Below are 20,794 nucleotides of genomic sequence, written 5' to 3'. Positions count from 1 at the left end.
AAGAGACACCCATATGGAAATTAAGAATCATCTTAAAGGCATCAGAGAGCATATGAGAATGATGCTTGATTTGGGTATATTACCTGGAGAATCAGAGAGGGCAAAACCTCCTTTTGACTTGCTCAGGCCATGATGACCTGAGCAAAGACATGACTGTATCAGTGAGGCTGCTCCAGAAGATACCACCAGTGGTGACGGATCCTGGAGCTGGAAGAGACTTGGCCCACATCCCCCATTTTACAGATAAGGAGTACAGAGAGATGGCTTTAATTGTCCATGTTTACACAGGAGAGTTGGAGTAGGAAATGGCAACCAACTACAGTATTCTTGCCTGGAAAATTCCATGGTCAGAGGAGTCTGGCAGGCTACAGTGAATACAGGTTACCAAGAGTCGGATGTGACTGAGCATGTAAGCACCCACACATACAAGAGAGTAGGTTAATCTGATTAGAACCCAAGTTTTCTGACTTTTAATCCAATGTTCTAATTTTTATATCAATCTGCCTCTTTGAGACAATAATAGCCAGGGTTGAACTGCACCCTACCTTCACCCATCCAACTTCTGAAGCCGTAAGTCTCATTTTGACTCCATGAAGGTGGAGAGGAGCTACTGGTACACAGTGGCCTCCCTGATACAACCCTGCAGGCTTGGAAGATGTCCCATAGCCTCACAGACTTGCAAGTCATATTTTGTAAAAAGATCCATCTTCTTTCAAAAACAATTGTAGGAACATTCTGCTCATATCATCTTAGCCAACTTCTTACTCCCTTTTAAAGAACTGTTCACTTAAGTACTAATTACAGAGAATCTCTGCTTCACCTGTCTCATACTATTTATTCTTGGCTTTTACTCAGTACTGGCTTCCAATGAAACTTACATGTTTGTTTACCTCGAGGTTACAGTAAAGAGGAAGATACAGCCATCAGCAAAAACAAGCTGATGATTTCCCCGCGCGTGAAAGTACTGAAAGGCTGCATTTTAAAAAGAGTTCTTTCTCACTTTGCTATTGAGAACAGTGACTCAAAGTATTTTTCTGACCCAACATATTTGAAAGATCTGGAATAATTCTACCGAAAGCAGTAGTTAAATATTAGATGAGTTCTGTGAAAGGGGTCAACTACTTAAAATATGCAGCTTTGGGCAACAAACCTCCAAATGATTCCCAACCATCCCTTTTCTCTAGCTGAGAATTATTAGTTTGAGTTGTTAATACTAAAATGAGAGGTCAATTTTGCTAAAATATACCAACATTTTTGATTCTTCACTCAGGCCAGCAAAACGGGCTCTTCAACTCTGTTAACTACCCAATGATCAGTAACATCTTCAGCAAAATATCCTCTTAAGGTATACCCACTCCTCTGCCAAAAAAAAAAAAAAAAAAAAAAAAGATGGCAGGGAACATGGCCACTGGCAGCTCCCGAGACCCAACTCTCTCTGCTCCATCGCTCCAAAGTGGGTCCTCAGTCTTCTTTCCCAATGCCAGTTTGCATCACTAACTAAAGCAGCACAATTTGTATTCGTCCATCTATTGTGTTTCTTGATCGATAGGAAGCCTGGAGATGATGAAGCCTGGAGACAACAGCAAGAGGTTCTAATTTCTGGCTGCAAAACTTGGGTGCGTCTGTTGGGAATAGATGCTAAAACAGTGAGGGGATGCAGAGGGAAGTGGATTTGCACACTTGGCGAGCTCTCAGGTGGGGTCTATGGTGACACCCAGCACTTGAACACTATCTCCCATCAAGAAAGGCAGAAGCTGCCTTGGGACATGGCTTTTACTCTAACAATGGGTATTTAGAATCACACAATCAAGAGATAAAACTCATATCCAGCCACTCTTGAAACTGCTTCTCACAAACTTCAACCCAGACAATGTGAGAATGAAGTATTATGTATATGAATGGGCGGTGAGTGAGTGAGTGAATTAGTGTGTATGTATATGAAAGAAGAGGGGCGGGAGGGAGGCAGGAAGGGACGGAAGATGGAGGGAGAGAGAAAAATTCTTTCCAAGTCCTTAGGATTCCTGAAGCACAAAGGAACATGGCACATGTGCAAAGTCTGGGAATACTTTTCTTCCATTATGTCAGAGATGATAAGCATCACAGCTTCCACCTGAAGACTGGGCCTGGACTAGTCAAAGGATACATTTTAATAGCAGCCTATTATGATGATGGGTGTTATTACCATAATCACATTCCTGTAACAGAATGTGAAGATTTTAAGATGGAATTTATTTTTTTAAACACTCACATCTTAAGCTTAAATTGTTCCAGAAACTAAGGCCTGCATAGATGTTCAAATGATGCTTCTCTACATAAAAAGACATTCCCCCAGGGAGAACCCCAGGCAACACCTCTGGCTTCTTCCAGATCTCTGCATGTCCACCACATCTGTCTCCCGCAGAACTGAAGGACAGTGCATTGCTTTGCATTTCTGTAAACAACCGTCCGCAGGAATTGAAACTTGGTGTGAAGGATATAATTTTCCCATCAGAAATGTAAACATCATTTCATGTTTCATTTAAGCCCTCCTATTAAGAACCACACACACAGATCCTAAGGTGTTGCATGTCAGTGACATAAGGCAGGCCCTGCAGTGGCTTTTTTTTTTTTTTTTCTTTTTTTCTTGGTGATCCATAATGTGATTCTGAAATAAAAGTGACAAACAATTTTTAACACTGCATATGTTCAAAGACCTCTGCCAAGAAGGGGAAAAAATAGTCTTGGCGTCAGAAGCTAAAGTGCGACACTTCCTCTGTGATCTGTGAGGAGGAAAGGAGTGGCCACGTCCCTGATCTTGTCAAGTTAACAGAAGAACAGCAGATGAAACTTTCAGGAAGCTGAAGTGCATGGCTTCAGTGGATTCCCACTTCTATGCTCTGGGGGAGAGGATTGTGTTCACCTTTTTCAATACTTTGTGGATTGTGTGTCTGCATGCTGGAAGGCAGGGAGGAGGATGCTGAAACCAGAGACCAGTATCTTAACTTCTAAAGAACACCAACGATGAGACCAAAACTAGTTCTGTTCTCCGACTGCCAGCAGTTGCCTTGAGGCCTAGACCATACTTGGTAAGGTCTGGGACCTTAGCTCGTAACAAGTGCAGAGCTGGGCACCTGCCTAGGCATCTTACAGTCATATTCACACAGCATCTCAGGGGATGAGGGATGGCCTGCCTCAACTGTAGGCAAGCTACCCAAAGTGACAAACAGCAATACCACAGGCCTGCCTCCCTTGGAAGGCACGGGGCAAACAATTTAAATGGCAAGTAGATGATATTTAACATTCTCTACAGCAATTTGGTGGTGCTAAAAGCACAGTTAAAGAGTATTACATGTTAGGCAAAGGTCCAAACTCTGCAGACCATGAGCAAAAACTTCCACCTTCCTCCTCCACAGAAGAAAACCAACTGATTTTGAAAATGCAGAGTTGGGGCTCCTCCATGTCAAAGATACCCAAGTCAACACAAGTGCCCACTGAAGGCCTGCAAAGGTAAACCAAAAATTGCACCGCTGAATTGTTCCCACTGCAGAACAGGGGGTCAGCTTGTGGAGGAAGGGTCTATGGGCAGGAGAGGGGAGATGAGGGAATTCCCATGAAGCAAATGAACGGGGAAGATTTCTGGAAAACTGCCATCCTCAAAGATCTGCAGAGATGCAGTTGGGGCCTGGCGAACCACGGCCTCCCCTCTGAACAATGGCTGCCCAAGGCCGGCGCTTTAATGAGAGCTCCCAGAAGGCTGTGCTTCTGCTCAGCCACCTGCTGCCTTATCACTGGCAGAGGGGTCGGCAGGGGGTACAGGTCTGTGTCACACTGTAACTGAGGCCTGGTTAGTATCTGAGGGTTTCCAGATTGCAAGTGTCCTGGATCTGATCTTCTGACTCAAAATCTTCGTCTTAGGTGCCTTACTGCCTAAGATGGCTTCCTGGAAGCCTTAACCACAACACCTCTGAGCTGTAGGATAGTTACTCCCTTGGGGTATTTGAAACCACTGAACATGACATCTATAACGGGGAAACAGCTCACAAAATCAAGTCCTTTGTAGCTTCTACAAGTGAAAAGACATCCAATTCTTCTTCTGCTACCTATGGAAAAACTGACAAATACAGACATTGCTCTGGAGACTGGTACTCAGAGGGCAGATAAGTCCCCAGGGTGAGCCAACAGAACAGGCCCTGTAGAAACACCACTTAGGCTAACTTCCAGATAGGAAAGGGGAACCCCCAAGCTGTGCAGTGAGGAAATCACTATTTCACGAGGATAGTATTTTTAGACGGTGTGAGAAATGAGGAATGCATGAAGCTGTGGATGATAACACGGGGCAGTGTCCCCAAGGCAGAAGTCTGGGCCACATTTCCACCGCTCATTTCCATAAGGGCCCCTTGTTTCTCTCACTTGTCTCTTTAAGAAAGTTTCTACTTGAGAAAAATGGGTGCTTCTGGAAAGGTTACTATGCCGCATGCTGTCAACTTCTTATAGCCAACTCTGATATGCTTTTCTCTTGATTTTTGAACTCATGAGTTCTTAATTCTTGATTAAGCTGAAAATGCCAGTGGGTAATCTCCACCCCTCATCATCCACCTTAGGTCTGATCTCTGGGTCTCCCTGCCTTGCACCTTATCTCTGCATCCTGATTTCCATTTCCTTGTGTTTCTGGTCTTTGTTTAAGATAATCCATCTCTCTGGTCTTCCCAGAGCAATAATTCAGCTCTCAGCAGTGAATATTCTCTTTTGTTTTCTCTATTTCTCAGTCAGAAGTCATTATATTTCTTAGTTCTGGTGGGTCACCGATGTGCCCTAATTGTATCCTCTTGAGGATTCGCCTTCCTGTTTTCATGAAAGTACTGCTCCATCTCTTCCGTTTGAGCCACTGCAGTCAGAGCCAACTGCACTATTAATATTTGTTCAGCTGGGCTCCAGGTCCCCGAGTCCCCTTAAATATGTGGTGACAACAGCACCCTCAGAGCTTAAACCGCGGGCAAGTGAAACAAGTTGATGGCGGATGAACAGAACATACATTTCCCAGTCCCACCACTGGGCCCAGGTGTCCCAGGCAGGCCTCTCAATATGGGAATGTGTGATTTGTAACAGGACAGAATCAAATCAACTGTTTTGAAAAATAATATATGTTAAAGCCGACGCCCTTGCCCCCTTTTCCACCATCACTGTGTTCCCAGCAACATTTGTCTCTTGCCTGGATTTACTGCCGGGCCCCCTTAATCAGTCTTCCCTTTTGCAATCGGACATTTTTCAAGTCCATTCTCCAAGTAGCAACCAGACTTTGGTCATTCTCAAGGTGAATCTGCTCAAGCTACTCCTTGTCCCAAACCCTCAACAATTTGCCATTAAAGGACTTAGCATAACAACCAAAGTCTCTCCATGAAACCACAACACTCCAATCTGACCCCTGACTGTCTGTCCAAAATTGTCTCCTGCTATCTTTTTATCTCTCTGTTCCACCACACTCTCTCTCTTATTGTTCTTGCAAACAGCAAACTTCTCCCCTCAGGGTCTGCCTCTTGCCTTCCCTCTGTGTGGAATGTCCCTCCTGAAGACCTCTTGTGTGGCTTGGCTTACTCCTTTCCATTGTCCAAATTTTCATCCCAATGTGATGTCCTCAGAACAATCTCCCGAGAATCACATCTCCCGAAAACCCACTATGCAATTACCTGGTTTTACTTTATACTCCTTGAGATATTCTATTTATTTGTTTAACTTAGATTTCTCTTTTCCTAGACTATGAACATCATAAGAAAATATTTTGTTTTTCATCATTTTGTCCCCAGTATTAGCAAAGTGTCTGGTTTTTAGTGAGATTCAATATATAATCATCAAAAGAGCGAATTAATGAACAAATAGCTTAAACAATCAGGATGCCAAAAGAATACTGCCATGAAGAGACAACTGAAAAAGTCCTTAACCTAGTTTGTCAGCAGAGCAAAAAATACATCAAAATATTGCTAGATAATCCATTTGTATAGCTTTTATCTATGTCCTGTGACTTATAATTCATTTCTTAGGCAAAACCTGACTTGTTGAAATTAAATTAGCTGATGCATATTTAAGTAGGGAGCCTCTTGAAAAAGCATTAGCATAGGCTTTGTTTAAAGTTGTAATGGCAATAACTAAGTTATGTTTCTTAATCCAAATTATGTAGATTCCCTAAAATGAACCCAAGACAAGAGCATGGAAAGAATAAGACAGCAAAAGAGTGAACTCAAAGACAGTAGGCTAGTAAGGAGATCAGAGCAAAAAAACATTAGGTCGGGAAGGCTAAGCTAACAAGTATATTAAAAAAATAACACTCTGAATAGTTTAACTAGGGAAACTCCATCAGAAAAATGTGTCAGTGAGGTATAGACGTGACCAACATGTTTATTCCTTCTCACTCCTTATGTTTTGTGTAGTTATGTGTATTCGCATCACGTGCCAAGATGGCTCATGGGGATTTCCAATGTGGGAAATGTCCTTGGATTATTACTTTAGTGGAAATGATGGATTCATACCAATACACAAGCTCATTTACCAGTTTTCAACTCATGAAACACTACATTTTTGCCAAGCAAATGGTTCAAGAGCCTTCACTATGACCGAGAGATATATTGAAGATTACCAGCTTTCAGAGGAACTGAACGTCTCTCCTGGCCTCAGCAGCATTCCAAAGAGGAATGCCTCTTAGCTCCAGGAGAGGCAGGTCAGACTCTTGGCTCTGAGATGCTGAAGTTTAAAGTTTGTCATTTAACCATTTGATTCCAGATGAAGATAAAGATAGCAATACCTACCCTACATGTTCTGCAAGATTGTTGTGAAAATAATACACATCAAATAAATGTTTTGGAAACTGCCTATTTTGGTTTAATTTTTATTCTGCATCTTTGAGGTTATTAAAGTTATCCTAAGTGAAGTTGTCATACGTACACCTTTTAAAAGTAAGAGGAAAAGAAAAAGCAAGCACCAAAATGGGTATGTCTGACCATGTGGTCTTCTACTTGAGATCAACAATATTCAAACCTGTATTAAAAATGCTGCAATCACACTAATTAGCAAAAATGACATTGCAGTTTCTTTAAATACACAAAAGCACCAAGAGCTCTCATTAGGACTCCCACAGTCTCTTTCCACACCCAGACATTCCCAAATAGTCTATTTCCTACCCAAGGAGAAAGCTAAATTCATGGGCCATCATAAATGGAACAAAATACTTTACAGTACTCATGTGAGCAAATGAGGACAAAACCAAAATCAGAAGAAAAATGCACAATATTGTGTGTTGTCTGAAACCTATTTGCTGTTATATGTTAATCCCTGAACCTCTAAAATCCAAGCCTCCATAGCATATTTACTTATTGTGTTTCTTGGTTTACTTGAATAATCCTTTTACACATCACTGCATATATCCCAAAGATCTTATTAAGTAAGTAGAACAACAGGCATAATGTACAATAATGGAAGCATTCAGTTTCATTAAAAAAATCCCCATCATGGTGATTTAGCACAATTAGTCAAACCCACTCTGATATCACACTCAGAGGTTGCTTTAAAGAGGTTGGTTATATATAAAGTGATCTTAGATTACTGAAAAAAATTACCAAACATTAGAAATCCCCTGTCAACAAAGGTAACTCTTTCAGGAAAACAGAACCAGACGATCCCAGAATTCTTCGTCTTAATGAAATCCACCCTGTTCCTTTGTGCAAAAACCCATTTTTTTCTAAAGAAGCAAAAGTGGGATCATGGCTAAATAAATCTGATCATTTTGCCCATCTCCACCACCAAAACCAATAAACCTTATGCCTTCAGTCAATAATTACAGAAAGATAATCAATCACCCGTCTTTGGCTCAATGACTAGGTCTATTGGATATTTATGGAATAAATGTATCTGCCTTTTCAAAACTGAGGATCAAATCATAGCATCTTATATGTTCACTGACTGTATTCCCCTACCTCGTGCTGATTCTTGGCCAGCCATTCCTTAATGGTGCTAAGGGCGATGACTGCAGCAGGCTCGTTTGGAAAACCTAAGTGAAAAGCAGAATAAGACAAATTAAAAAAAGTCAAAGCTGATAGACAGTCAGTCATGGATGGATAGTGGGTTTTTTCCTCATTTACTCGATATTCAATCCAATCATTTAGTACTGAGCAAGGCAGACCTTAGTAAGTAGTCTACACACTCTACACTTTACATCACAGGAGATGAAGTTTGCATTGCTATATAGAAGGGCACTGGTCCCATACCCATCTAGAGCTAGAAGGGCAATAGAGAACTGTCTCTTCAGTTGTTATGGTTATTTATTAAAATGAATGTACAATTGCTTAACAGCTTTCACAACATGTTCATGCAATTTTCTCATACAGTTCAGTTCAGTTACTCAGTCGTGTCTGACTCTTTGCAACCCCATGGACCGCAGCATGCCAGGCCTCCCTGTCTATCAGCAACTTCCAGAGCTTACCCAAACTCATGTCCATTGAGTCGCTGATGCCATCTAACCATCTCATCCACTGTCATCCCCTTCTCCTCCTGCCTTCAATATTTCCCAGCATCAGGGTCTTTTCAAATGAGATGACCCTCATGTGAAGAGATGTTCTTCGCATCAGGTGGCCAAAGTATTGGAGTTTCAGCTTCAACATCAGTCCTTCTAGTGAACACCCTGGACTGATCTCCATTAGGATGGATTGGTTGGATCTCCTTGCAGTCCAAGGGACTCAAGAGTCTCCTCCAACACCACAGTTCAAAAGCATTGATTCTTCGGTGCTCAGCTGTCTTTAAAGTCCAACCTTCACATCCATACATGACCACTGGAAAAACCATAGCCTTGACTAGACGGACCTTTGTTGGCAAAGGAATGTCTCTGCCTTTTTAATATGCTATCTAGGTTGGTCATGACTCTTCTTCCAAGGAGCAAGTGTCTTTTAATTTCATGGCTGCAGTCACCATCTGCAGGGATTTTGGAGCTCAGAAAAATAGTTGGCCACTATTTCTATTGTTTCCCCATCTATTTGCCATGAAGTAATGGAACCTGATACCATGATCTTAGTTTTCTGAATGTTGAGCTTTAAGCCAACTTTTTCACTCTTCTCTTTCACTTTCATCAAGAGGCTCTTTTGTTCTTCTTCACTTTCTGCCATAAGGTGGTGTCATCTGCATATCTGAGGTTATTGATATTTCTTCCAGCAATCTTGATTCCAGCTTGTGCTTCCTCCAGCCCAGCGTTTCTCATGATGTACTCTGCATATAAGTTAAATAAGCAGGGTGACAATATACAGCCTTGACATACTCCTTTCCCTATTTGGAACCAGTCTGTTTTTCTATGTCCAGTTTTAACTGTTGTTTCCTGACCTGCATATGGATTTCTCAAGAGGCAGGTCAGGTGGTCTGGTATTCCCATCTCTTTCAGAATTTTCCACAGTTTATTATGATCCACACAGGATCACAGGAAAGATAAGAAAGCCTTCCTCATTGATCAATGCAAAGAAATATCTCTCCTGTGATCCACACAGTCAAAGGCTTGGCATAGTCAATAAAGCAGAAACAGATGTTTTTCTGGAACTCTCTTGCTTTTGATGTTGGCAATTTGATTTCTGGTTCCTCTGCCTTTTCTAAAATCAGCTTGAACACCTGGAAGTTCAGAGTTCACATATTGCTGAATCCTGGCTGGGAGAATTTTGACCATTACTTTGCTAGTTTGTGAGACGACTGCAATTGTGTGGTAGTTTGAGCATTCTTTGGCATTGCCTTTCTTTGGGATTGGAATGAAAACTGACCTTTTCCAGTCCTGTGGCCACTGCTGAGTTTTCCAAATTTGCTGGCATATTGAGTTTAGTGCTATAACAGCATCATCTTTTAGAATTTGAAATAGCTCAACTGGAATTCCATCACCTCCACTAGCTTTGTTTGTAGTGATGCTTCCTAAGGCCCACTTGACTTCACATTCCAAGATGTCTGGCTCTAGGTGAGTGATCACACCATCGTGATTATCTGGATTGTGAAGATCTTTTTTGTATAGTTCTTCTGTGTATTCTTGCCACCTCTTCTTAATATCTTCTGCTTCTGTTAGGTCCATACCATTTCTGTCCTTTATTGAGACCATCTTTGCTTGAAATGTTCCCTTGGTATCTCTAATTTTCTTGAAGAGATCTCTAGTCTTTCCCATTCTATTATTTTCCTCTATTGCTTTGCATTGATCACTGAGGAAGGCTTTCTTATCTCTCCTGGCTATTCTTTGGAACTCTGCATTCAAATGGGTATATCTTTGCTTTTCTCCTTTGCTTTTCACTTGTCTTCTTTTCAAGATGTCATATTAAAGCTTATTACCCTCCATTGACAAATCAAATAAATTCAGGTCAGAAACCACATGTGGTAGACCCAGGGTAACACAGTCAGCAGCCATCCATCAATGAACTGGCACAAGACAGGGTGAACAACTGGTCACGTAGTCATAGCACTGAAAAATATTTTACAAATTCAAGGAAGGCAATGCCTGTTCCATTTAAAGCCACTGGAAATGATGTTTGAGATGAAGACAACATGAAAGGACCTGATTTTATAGTACAGGTTTGGTTTTAGAAGGGCAGGAAGAATGATGCACTTATAACACATCAGTGAGCATGTGCACACCTCAGAGTGTCTAAAACTCATCCTTTAGTGCATGTAAACCAAACACATTCAAGAACTCACAGAATCATCATACATTCTGCCAACAGAGATCAATGTGGGGGATAACATTTTAAGTTACGCATTTATGGGGCAGAAAGAAGAAATGGGAGTGACTCTTCTGTTAAAATTCAAGCTCACCCCTGGCTTCCTAATCACAAAAGCCTGTAGTCTTTCACTCAGTCTTCATCTTCTTGGGTATTAAATATTTTTAACTCACTTTTCATGTTTCAGTGTCTCTTCCCACCTGGATTTAAAAAAAATCTTTGAAGTGTTTTAAAGTATATAGTTTAGCAGTTTTGATATGTTCACAAACTTGTGCAGTCATCATCAATAATCCCAGGATATCTTCACCATCCAAAAAATAAGCTCTGTACCCACTAGTCTCCCCAATCTCACCTCTCCCTCAGCTCCTGGCAAGTACTAATCTACTTTGTCTCTACAGATTTGTATATACTACTCCTGGATTTTCTTTTTTTTCAATCTTTTGGCCACACTGCACAGCATATGGGATCTCAGTTCCCAACCAGGGATTGAACCCCACCCCCACTGGAAGGAATATACTCCAGTAGATCTAACAGTTTAAATCTCAGTGGACTTTCAAAGAAAATGTGAGAGAGAAATAAAAGAGGACCTGTTTGTCCCCAGTTCCAAAAGTAAATGTTGCTTTTCTAATTAAGTCTCTACGTGCTTTGTTAAAGAGTATAAAAGGAAAGGGACCAAAATAAAGCAGTGCCAAGCTCCACTTGATCACTGTCATAGGAGAGAGAGAACCCTGCCATATGAAAAAAAAGTGCACACGTTCTCAAGCTTGCAGATCCATTTATGACATCTGGGATTAGGCTTTGCTGTGCGTCGTTTCACTTTCCTTAAATGAAGTCTTCAAAATTTAAAACTCTTAAAATTAGAAAAGCTTGTTTGTTCATTAGCTAATTCAGTAAACAAACGGATCAAACCCACTTCTTAATGTTCTTTACCACTAGTGCCGCCTGGGAACACCATTATTTAATTAGAAAAGGGTACATATGTACACACACATATGTACTTATGGATATATCTGTATAGATAGACCCTAACCAGTCCTTATCTTTAAAGCCCAAAGTTGGGGGGAGGAAGTAACAAGAGGCCATCACAATCCAGCAAACAAGGGCATTTAGGAAAGTAGGGGCTCGGATGAGATCTGAGCAAGGAAGGGGGTTACTTTCTAGAAAACAACAGAATATTGGGGGAAGGGAACTGTATGTCAGGAGCCAAGGGGACACTGTCCTTGGGAATGTGTGAGCAGCAAGAAACTGCTGGAAAAGGTGAGAGAAAGGGAAGTGGGGGAGCAGGAGGAGTCCTGGCGGGCTGCAAGGAAAAACGAGGTGGCAGGCTGGGTGTACGTGATTAGGGGTCAACCACAGTAAGCGTTCCAGTCCACCTCTCCACCGAGTTGAAAACCTACATTTGTAATTACCCAGATGCCTCCCCTATGGGCTGCAGAACTGGACGGACAACACGTAACCGAAAGTGCAATGTGCGTTCGTCCACAAAAGGAAGCCTTCCTGAGTTCCTGGTTCTGCCCATGGCTCCACCTCTCTTTTAGCACCTGCAGAGTCCAGCGGCTTCCCCCTGGTAACTGGGTCCCACAGACAGTGTCCCCCTGGACCATCTGACACCAGCCCATTCTTCCTTATACATCCATCTCACAGAAGGCCTGATCCGCTCTCACCCCAACAACTGCAGTTGACTTGCACCTGTGCTCTTTGGGCTTCTCCCCTCCTCTCGCGATCCAAGCACACCGCCTCCAGGCGATTCTCCTAAAGTACAGTTACCACCACCTTACTCAAAACAATGGCAGCCTTGGCTGACTCTTTGGCTCTTCCAGAATAAACCTCAGTACCTTAGCTTGGATATACACCCCAGGGGCCTTTCTAGCTTTGTCTTACCTCTATTTATTCTCTTCCCATGAAAATCTCCAACTTTTTGATGTGTTCAAGAAGTATTTAAATAGTGAAATTATAGGGCTAATAAAGCTAATAAATTCTGTAATCACGCTCAGTTGCAATGGCCATCAGCATTAACCTTTAGAAGATGTAATTCCCCACAGAGAAATTATACAAGTTCTCCTAGAACCATGGCAACTGTGGTCACTTCTCAATTATGTGTGACCTCCTGGTCACTTTCCCACATTCATCAAACCTCTGGCACTGAGATATAGTTTTCATCTCCACCTCCAAGCTTGTAATAACCGTGGGCAATTTTAACATCCAAGATGATGACCCACTCAACACCTGGCTTGCCAGTTCCCTGACCTGGTCATTTTCGATGACAACTCCCACCTTACCTCCTCCCCAGATCACACTCTGGACCCTGATGTAATATTTCCATTCCAAAGCTATCTCCCAAAACCTCTTCTTAGAATGTTCAGCTACTTTCCAAAGAACAGCCTTTGCAAGCCTTTGAAGGCTGCTCTGTCCTCAGACCACACCCCAGATTCGTGCTGACACTTCTCTCCTGAGTGGTCTGACTCTGTCTCATATTGTTTTACTCTCTACTTTCTCATTCCAGCCACACTGACCTTCTTTCTAGTCTTTGAATGAAGTGTGTTCCTTCTCACTTTCTTGCCATGAGGCCTGCTCATGCTGCTGCTTCTTCCAGAAATGGCATTTCTTGCTTTTCCTAGCTGATTTAACATTTGCCCTCTGCTCAGCCAACATTCCACCAGGGAAGGCTCCTCTGATATGGATGACTACCCACCTCATGCTTTCATAAGACCATGTGCCTTTTCCTTGCAGCACTCACTATAGTTGCAATTTTATGTTTACTTATGGAAACATCTGAATAATAATCTTCATAGAGTGATAGTCCTAAGGAGCTAAGCTACCACACCTGTTTTTACTTATCATGTATCCCTAAAACATTGCTGGCACATAGAGAATGATCAATAAATACATGTGGACTCAGGAACCTTTGCGCTGACAGCAGGAATGGTTAATTACTGGGAGAATAAGAGCGCTTAGCTCAAGAGTATGGTATGAGATGTCCAAGCAGAAATGATGTATCCGACATTATCCTATTTCATCCCTGAGGGAAAACTATTGAGAAACTGCTTTTGAGAAAATATAGCTCTTGGTGGGAAGATATGCTGTAATTAAAAGGGAAGGAAAATATCCAGACAAATATCCCTGAAAACATACTTGCTGTCAGCAGTGTAAGTAAACAAGATAAATATTATACTGTGTTCTGGGTAAATAGCAACCACACAATCCTTTGTCCACTTAACTGCAAGACCCCAAGGGTTACAAGCAAGTCCAATGAATAGACAAGGGCGGATCTGTGCCCAGAGATGGGCTCCTGAGGACAGTAAGGCCTGCCTCAGGAGGTCTCAAAGGTATTCTGGTCACCAGGGGGCTTTTGTTCACAAAAGCAGAATGGCCACCCAGAGGCAAGGCTGCAGACAAGCTTCAGATGAAACACTGACTTAGATGACATAGAAAATCTCTTCCCAGTATGAGGGTCAATGAGGCTGAGCAAACCATTGGCAATTCAGGGCCAAGCACGCAGGGAGTTGTGTGTGTGTCCAGGTGTGCACAGGACAAGTTTCTGTCATTTCAAAGCTACCTAATTCCTCATTCATTAGGATTATTAAAATTAACTTCTGCTGTCAATGGTGAAGCCAACTTACACAATAATTTTTTAAAATTTATTTCTGTATTTAAATTCCTTGCAAAGTTTTACACACATACACATATGTGCGTGTGTGTGTACACACACACACATATGTGCGTGTGTGTGTACACACACACACACACACTATACACCAAATCAAGATATAAAACAGTTCCAACACTGCTGAAAACTGTCTTGCCTCAGGTCAATACCTATGCCCTGAAGGAACCGCTAATCATAGATTAGCTTTGTCTGCTTTTCCACTTCATATACATGGACAACGTGCACTGTCTGCATTTTGTTCAATATCATGCTTGCCTGATTTATCCACATATCCATATAGCCATGCTATATTCACACATGCAACAGAAGCTCATTCTTTTTCACTGGAGGGTTGCATTCCACTGCATGAATATTCCACAACTTATCCATTCCAGTATTGATGTAAAATTGAACTGTTTCCAGTTTGGGGCTATTGCGAATAAAGCTGCCATAAACATTCTCTTACATGCCACGTTGAAAACAAAAGCACTTGTTTCTGTTGAGAATGTACCCAGGAGTTGGGGCTATGGATCCAGAGGTTCATTCCCCAGATGTTTCATGCTGGCAGCTCCTACCAGTTTTCCAAAGAAGCTGTACTGATGTGCAATCCCAACAGAAATGTATTAAAGTTTAAAACAATGTATTTATCTTTCCAGTTAGTTAACATGCCAGGATGTACTTCATTATATTTTCTTGACCACATTTAAAGCTATTAAAAATAGCTTTAGGCTAATCAATACCTTTTATAGCTAGAAGCTCAGACACACTTTATGACTCTCTTGTTTTCTCTCTACAAGGCAGTGAATACTTAAACCATGAGGGGACAAATTCTGTCAACAGAACATCAAAGCAGAAGAGGGAAAATCGGGGACAAAACGGGGAAACAACAGAGGGGGAGAACTGAAAACAGCAAGCTGAGTTTGCAATGCTCTTCATCCATGGCGTATCAAATACCACTTTAGCCATTTTCTATCACTCAGTTATTACCTTATATTTTCTCTTTGCATCAAGCTGCAGAAAAGATAACAGCAGTGAGGAGTCATTGAAGTCTCTACCCAAGACACTGTTTATTGGAACTGTGGAAAACCCTAATTGTTTCCAACATAATTGGAGTGAATCTGGCTTTGACCTTGTCATTGACAATTTTCCTCTCTAGCTTTCTTTAAAAAAAAAATTGCTGCTGTTGATAATTTCCCAATATCAGTTCAGGTGGTGGCAAAGGGCTGGAAACAACTGAGCATACAGACATCTTTGTCTGTGGACTCCCATGGAGAAATTAAAGGTGTCCCGTTGTTATAAAACAAATATTTTCAATTGAAAACCCAGCACAGTCTACCAAAATAAATATAGACATAACATACTCTGCCCATTGCTGAGAAAGAAGCAATGGATCAACTTCTGTTGTAAACTCACAGTGAGGTATGCTTGGAGCTATAGATTACTTCATCATACAGAGGCAGATGGTAAGGCTTTAAATCAATTATTTCTGAGCTCTTACCATGCAAAAGAGTTAAAAATCAAATTGAACAGAATACCCAGTACAGTTAATCCATGCCTTACAATATTCAACCCACCTACCGTTTACAGTCTACCCAGGGCCCTCACTTTCCCTCATCTTCTAGCCCAGTTTCCAGCGACCACCTGTGCGTTAACTGCCGATGCCTCTCTAGCAGTTATAAGCAGAAAACCATCTAGTGATCAATGCCCAGGGAAAGCTCATAAATGTAAAAACTATTGTTTATGTACTGAATCATTTTTTTTAGCTATACAATTTCTTCTGTAGTGGCCTTCACCTCAAAGGGTATTTAGTCCATATTATCAACTCTACCCAGCCAGGCACTTGGCCCAAGGCTGTGATAAAATACTAACAGCTTTATGGGATCATAAATCTCCATGTCCAGTGCATATTATTTAGAAAGTGGTTGCCACACTCACCAGCCCTTAGGGTGACTATAAGCACCCACTTGGGGCCCAATTGCCATAAATATCCCCCAAAAAAATAATAAAAAGAAGCAATAGTTTAAAAAAAATCAAACTCAAACTGTGCCCATTAAATTCACATCTACTTTTAAATCCTCCCTCCCCATCAAGTCTTTAATGAGGAAAGCATGCTGCTGCTTTTAATGTCTCTATTTACACACAAACTCAAGTAAAATAAAAATATCAGTTATTAAGCACGGGATTTTCCGCATTGATGAAAATCTGTCCTAAATGAGGGGGATCATGAATTACTGGGCTTATTGAAATATTAACATCAGTTGAACTGGGATTTTCAACATTGACTTAATGCAAAATTATACTTTGCCTGATTTTTTAAGAGGATAACCACAATCTTTTCCTATCTTAGCACACAAATTCTGGTGTGGGGACTAAGTAGGCAATGAAACAACACACTTTACAAGCTCAGGTAAAAGAAAATGAAATGCGAGCTGGGTTGTGTTTTGCTCAGAACATACTTCACAACCCCCGGAACACACATCCACCCCTGCCCTGCGTGGGCGAGAGAGGTAGAAGGATGCAGATGGGGAGTGTGATGGACACGGGGAAACTTATGGGACAATGACTGTTGTTAACCTCACAACAGCGGTCCATCAAACCCCTCCCCCAGGCCTCCTTCCAAACCAAAAAAAGCAATTCTGATAGCGTGATGGAATCAAATTACTTGAGAGAAATGAGCTGAAGGAACCTCACCGTTAAGCAATTGCCAGAGCAGCCACTCAGACAATTCTGGCTAACGGCTGCATTTCACAAGAGATAAAACAGGTGAAGTAATAAGACTGACACTGGCCCCGTCACTGCAGTGAGCATGGCAGCGGAATGCTAACGAGGGGGTCGCTGGCTTCTTGCAGCAGAGCAAAAGTGCACACAGGGGCAAGAGGGAGGCAGCCGCAGCCCATCTTCAGCAGGGCTGAAGACGTCTTAGCTGTCGTTTGAAAGGACAAGGCGGGCTGTGTCACACATCTGTATACACATAATACGGCAGGCTTGGTTATTTGCACATACGTGTGCGTGATCAGTTGCTTCAGTCGTGTCTGGCTCTTTGCAACCACATGGACTGTAGCCCACCAGGCTCCTCTGTCCATGGGATTCTCCAGGCAAGAACACTGGAATGGGTTGCCGTGCCCTACTCCAAGGGATCTTCCTGATCCAGGGATTGAACCTGCGTCTCCTACATCTCCTGACTTGCAGGCAGATTCTTCACTGCTGAGCCACCAGGGGAAGCCCATTTGCATACACTTACATATGTATTGATATGCATGGAATATCAATAAGCTGCATCACTTTGGAAGACTCAGACCATGCCCTATATACAGCCCCATGGCGTGTGTCATCCTTACATCCTGGTTCAACTTACACCCACTGGCACCTCTAGCCTTTCAACTGTGGGGCAAGTCCAAAGTGTCAGGGAATCAAAGGCACCGAGCATCCTTCAGTCACGATTAAAGAGGTGGTGGGTACCTGGATCAGACTGCCCACCCCCGGTGGAGAAGGCTGAGGGGCAGGCTAAATGCTGCCCAGTGAGTGGATGCCCCCATGGTGCACAGCAAGGATGCTCAGCAAGATCCTCTTTGCTGACTCCCTTTTGTTGTCTCTCTCGCCTACTACCTCTCATGAAACTCTCTCCCAAACTCAACCCTAACCTCTGCTTTTGGGGGAAGGGAAACTATGACAGCCATCAACATCCGTTCATGAACTTGAGGAAGTGAGGTGTTATGTCTTACCTGGAGAGCATTCTTTCTCTAAACTTTTCTAGTTGTCATCTTGGGAACATGCACAATACAGAATGTTTTATAAATTACTTAATGACAGAGGGAAAAGAGTTAGGGAGCCCACTGGTCATCAGCATGAAATCACAATCATATTTTACTTCTGGGAGGTGCAGAGGGCTTCCTTGGGCTCAGCTGGTAAAGAATCCACTTGCAATGTGGGAGACCTGGATTCAATCCCTGAGTTGGGAAGATCCCCTAGAGAAGGCAATGGCTACCCACTCCAGTATTCTGGCCTGAGGATATTCCATGGACTGTGTCATCCATGGGGTTGCAAAGAGTTGGACATGACTGAGCGACATTCACTTCACTTTCAGAGGTCATAAGCCAGGTTCACATTGGCATGTGAAGCTGCCCTACTACATAGAAATCTTGAAATAGCAAAATTGCTGCTGTTGTTGTTTCTGTTAATATTTAGCAAGGAATTATTCTGTATGTCACGAAGTAAAATGCATGCCAATACTAAGTAATCTTCACCACAGCCCAAGGAAAAGAAGGAAGAAGAACGAAGATGAGTTGGCTTCTAAATGGACAGTGACAGTGTATTGAGGGAGGAGTTGGTCAAAGATGTTTAATTTGGATTAATCTTGAATACAATCAAGAGGTATGCAAAGTATAGTCTGTTGTACAAGCTTTAATGAACTTAGAATCACTCACTAATGTGATAAATGTGATGTGGACCAGCACCTACCTGAAGAGTAAGCAAGGATACCGCACTTGGCTATGGATGGGCATGGGGAGGAAGCCTGTTCTTAGAAGCCCTGCCACATCTGGATTCCACCTAAAACAGCTCCAAACCCTCAAAACTCCCTTCAGGATATATACAATCTTCATCATTTTACAGAAGTGAAAAAAAATGACTGTAGGGGAAGTCAAGCACAGGCAAGGCCAGGGCCAGCCTTCCCCCTCTGCCCCCGGGCCTGGATCCACCAACTTCCCTCCCTCCACCCCCACTCTAGCCCAGGGCCTGGCACTCCGTTCATCCTCACATCTCCGCAGAAGGATGATCACCACAGTGCTTCTCCTTCAGAGACTCCAGTCCAGAGGCAACAGTTTCAAATTCCAAAGAAAGGAGGTCAGCCTGAAGGCCCCTGTGGTCAGAGAGCTTGTTGCCAAGCACAGACACTCCTGTGAGGACCACGCTTGATAGCCCCGGGCGTCTGATGCCCTGCCCTCTTTCTCCGGTGGCAGCCCCCAGTCCAGCTCTTAATATCTTCACTGAAGAGCATGACTTGGGCCCAAGGAGCCCCTGCGGACCATAGAAAAGCTGGTTATTCCTCAATATGTAGGTACTGTAATTTTGGACACAGTTATTAATAAAATCTGAACATTTGAAGCTCACTGGCTCAGAACAGAACTTCTGTGACATCATGCCTTTCCCCGTGGCCCTGCCTTACCCCTCGCTTTATGGTATCAGCTGAGTACTGATTTTCCAAGCACAACCTCTAGAATTGGTCATGAAGAAAGGAAAATTCTATATTTCTTATTTTAATCTCCTCACGCCCATTCTTTCATTTCACTTGACATTATGTGTGCCATAGTGAATAATACCCCATAAATTCTACTATATTCGCCTCAGACTTGAGTAACTTTTGCTTTCCCTTAAAAAAAAATTGTGGAACATGAAGTTTTCAAGTTGTCTCTGCTCTGCAAAGCAGGTCTGAATGAGCTGCATTTTTATGGGACACAAGGTTACTATCTATGCAAGCTTCATCAGCTTCTCAAACTTATGAGCACTGGTGTCTTATTTCTGAGAGTGTTTTTAAAATCATCTTTTGACTAAGGAATTATAATAATGACCTGAGAAATGGCTCGTGAAACAAATTCTATTCTATGCAAGCTGTTCCTACTAACCCTGAATAAGTCTCTGGAGAAGGGAGATGAAAGACCTCACAGAATCACCTGGAAAAGAATTCTCATGAAATTTTTTAAAAGATGATTTTTCCAAAAAGGGTAATCAAAGTAGTTCATTGAGGACACCACATTTGAGTAGAAAAGACTGATACTGGGGTCAACTGAGAGATGAAAATTCAGTGTCTACTTTCTGAACTGGTGGTATATATGGTACATGGACCTGGGGGGCAGTGACCTTTCCAATTTAAAGCACGTGATCTCATGTTCATTCTAGAAGCCCTGAACGGCTTCCTCCATGCTTATGACCAAAGTTCACACTCCTTGCATTGGCATGCAGGGCACTTCTGCTGCCCTTCCCCAAATTTGAAATGACCTCAGACCCATGCGATTGGTCACCTTGCAACTATCCCATTGCAAAAGAAGCTCCAGGAGGCAGAACCCTTGTCTTACTCACTTTTCCACCTTTAGTTGTGCTGTTCAGTTGCTAAGTCATTTCTATTTGTGACCCTACACACTGTAGCCCACCAGGCTCCTCTGTCCATGGAATTCTCCAGACAAGAATACTGGAGTGGGTTGCCATTTCCTTCTCCAGGGGATCTTCTTGAGCCAGGGATTGAACTTGTGCCTCCTGCATTAGCAGGCAGATTCTTTACCACTGAGCCACCAAGCAAGCCCTCTCCTTCAGTGACAAAGCAAAACAGGTGCTCAAAAAAATAGAGTGTGAGCAGTGAAGACCCGGGACATAACTGGTCACTCCAGTGCCCTGTCAGGCTCCCTCACCCCCTGCCATGATTTTACACCACCTGAGGTCTAGGGAAATCAGTCCTTGCCAC

The 20,794-nt window shown here is 42.5% G+C and overlaps 1 protein-coding gene across 1 annotated transcript in view; it reads right to left on the bottom strand.

The window, feature by feature from the left end:
• Positions 1-20,794, bottom strand: part of MACROD2 (mono-ADP ribosylhydrolase 2) — a 2,149,518-nt gene that overhangs the window by 588,060 nt on the left and 1,540,664 nt on the right. Inside the window, exon 8 of the mRNA XM_065919545.1 lies at positions 7,941-8,014. Within this exon, the coding sequence (XP_065775617.1) occupies positions 7,941-8,014 (74 nt within the window). The remainder of the gene's footprint in view (positions 1-7,940; positions 8,015-20,794) is intronic.

The sequence above is a fragment of the Muntiacus reevesi genome, chromosome 2 (genome assembly GCF_963930625.1).
Source record: "Muntiacus reevesi chromosome 2, mMunRee1.1, whole genome shotgun sequence".
Lineage (NCBI taxonomy): Eukaryota > Metazoa > Chordata > Mammalia > Artiodactyla > Cervidae > Muntiacus > Muntiacus reevesi.
Note: the sequence above shows the minus strand (reverse complement) of the source record. Positions and strands in the feature narration are given on the sequence as shown.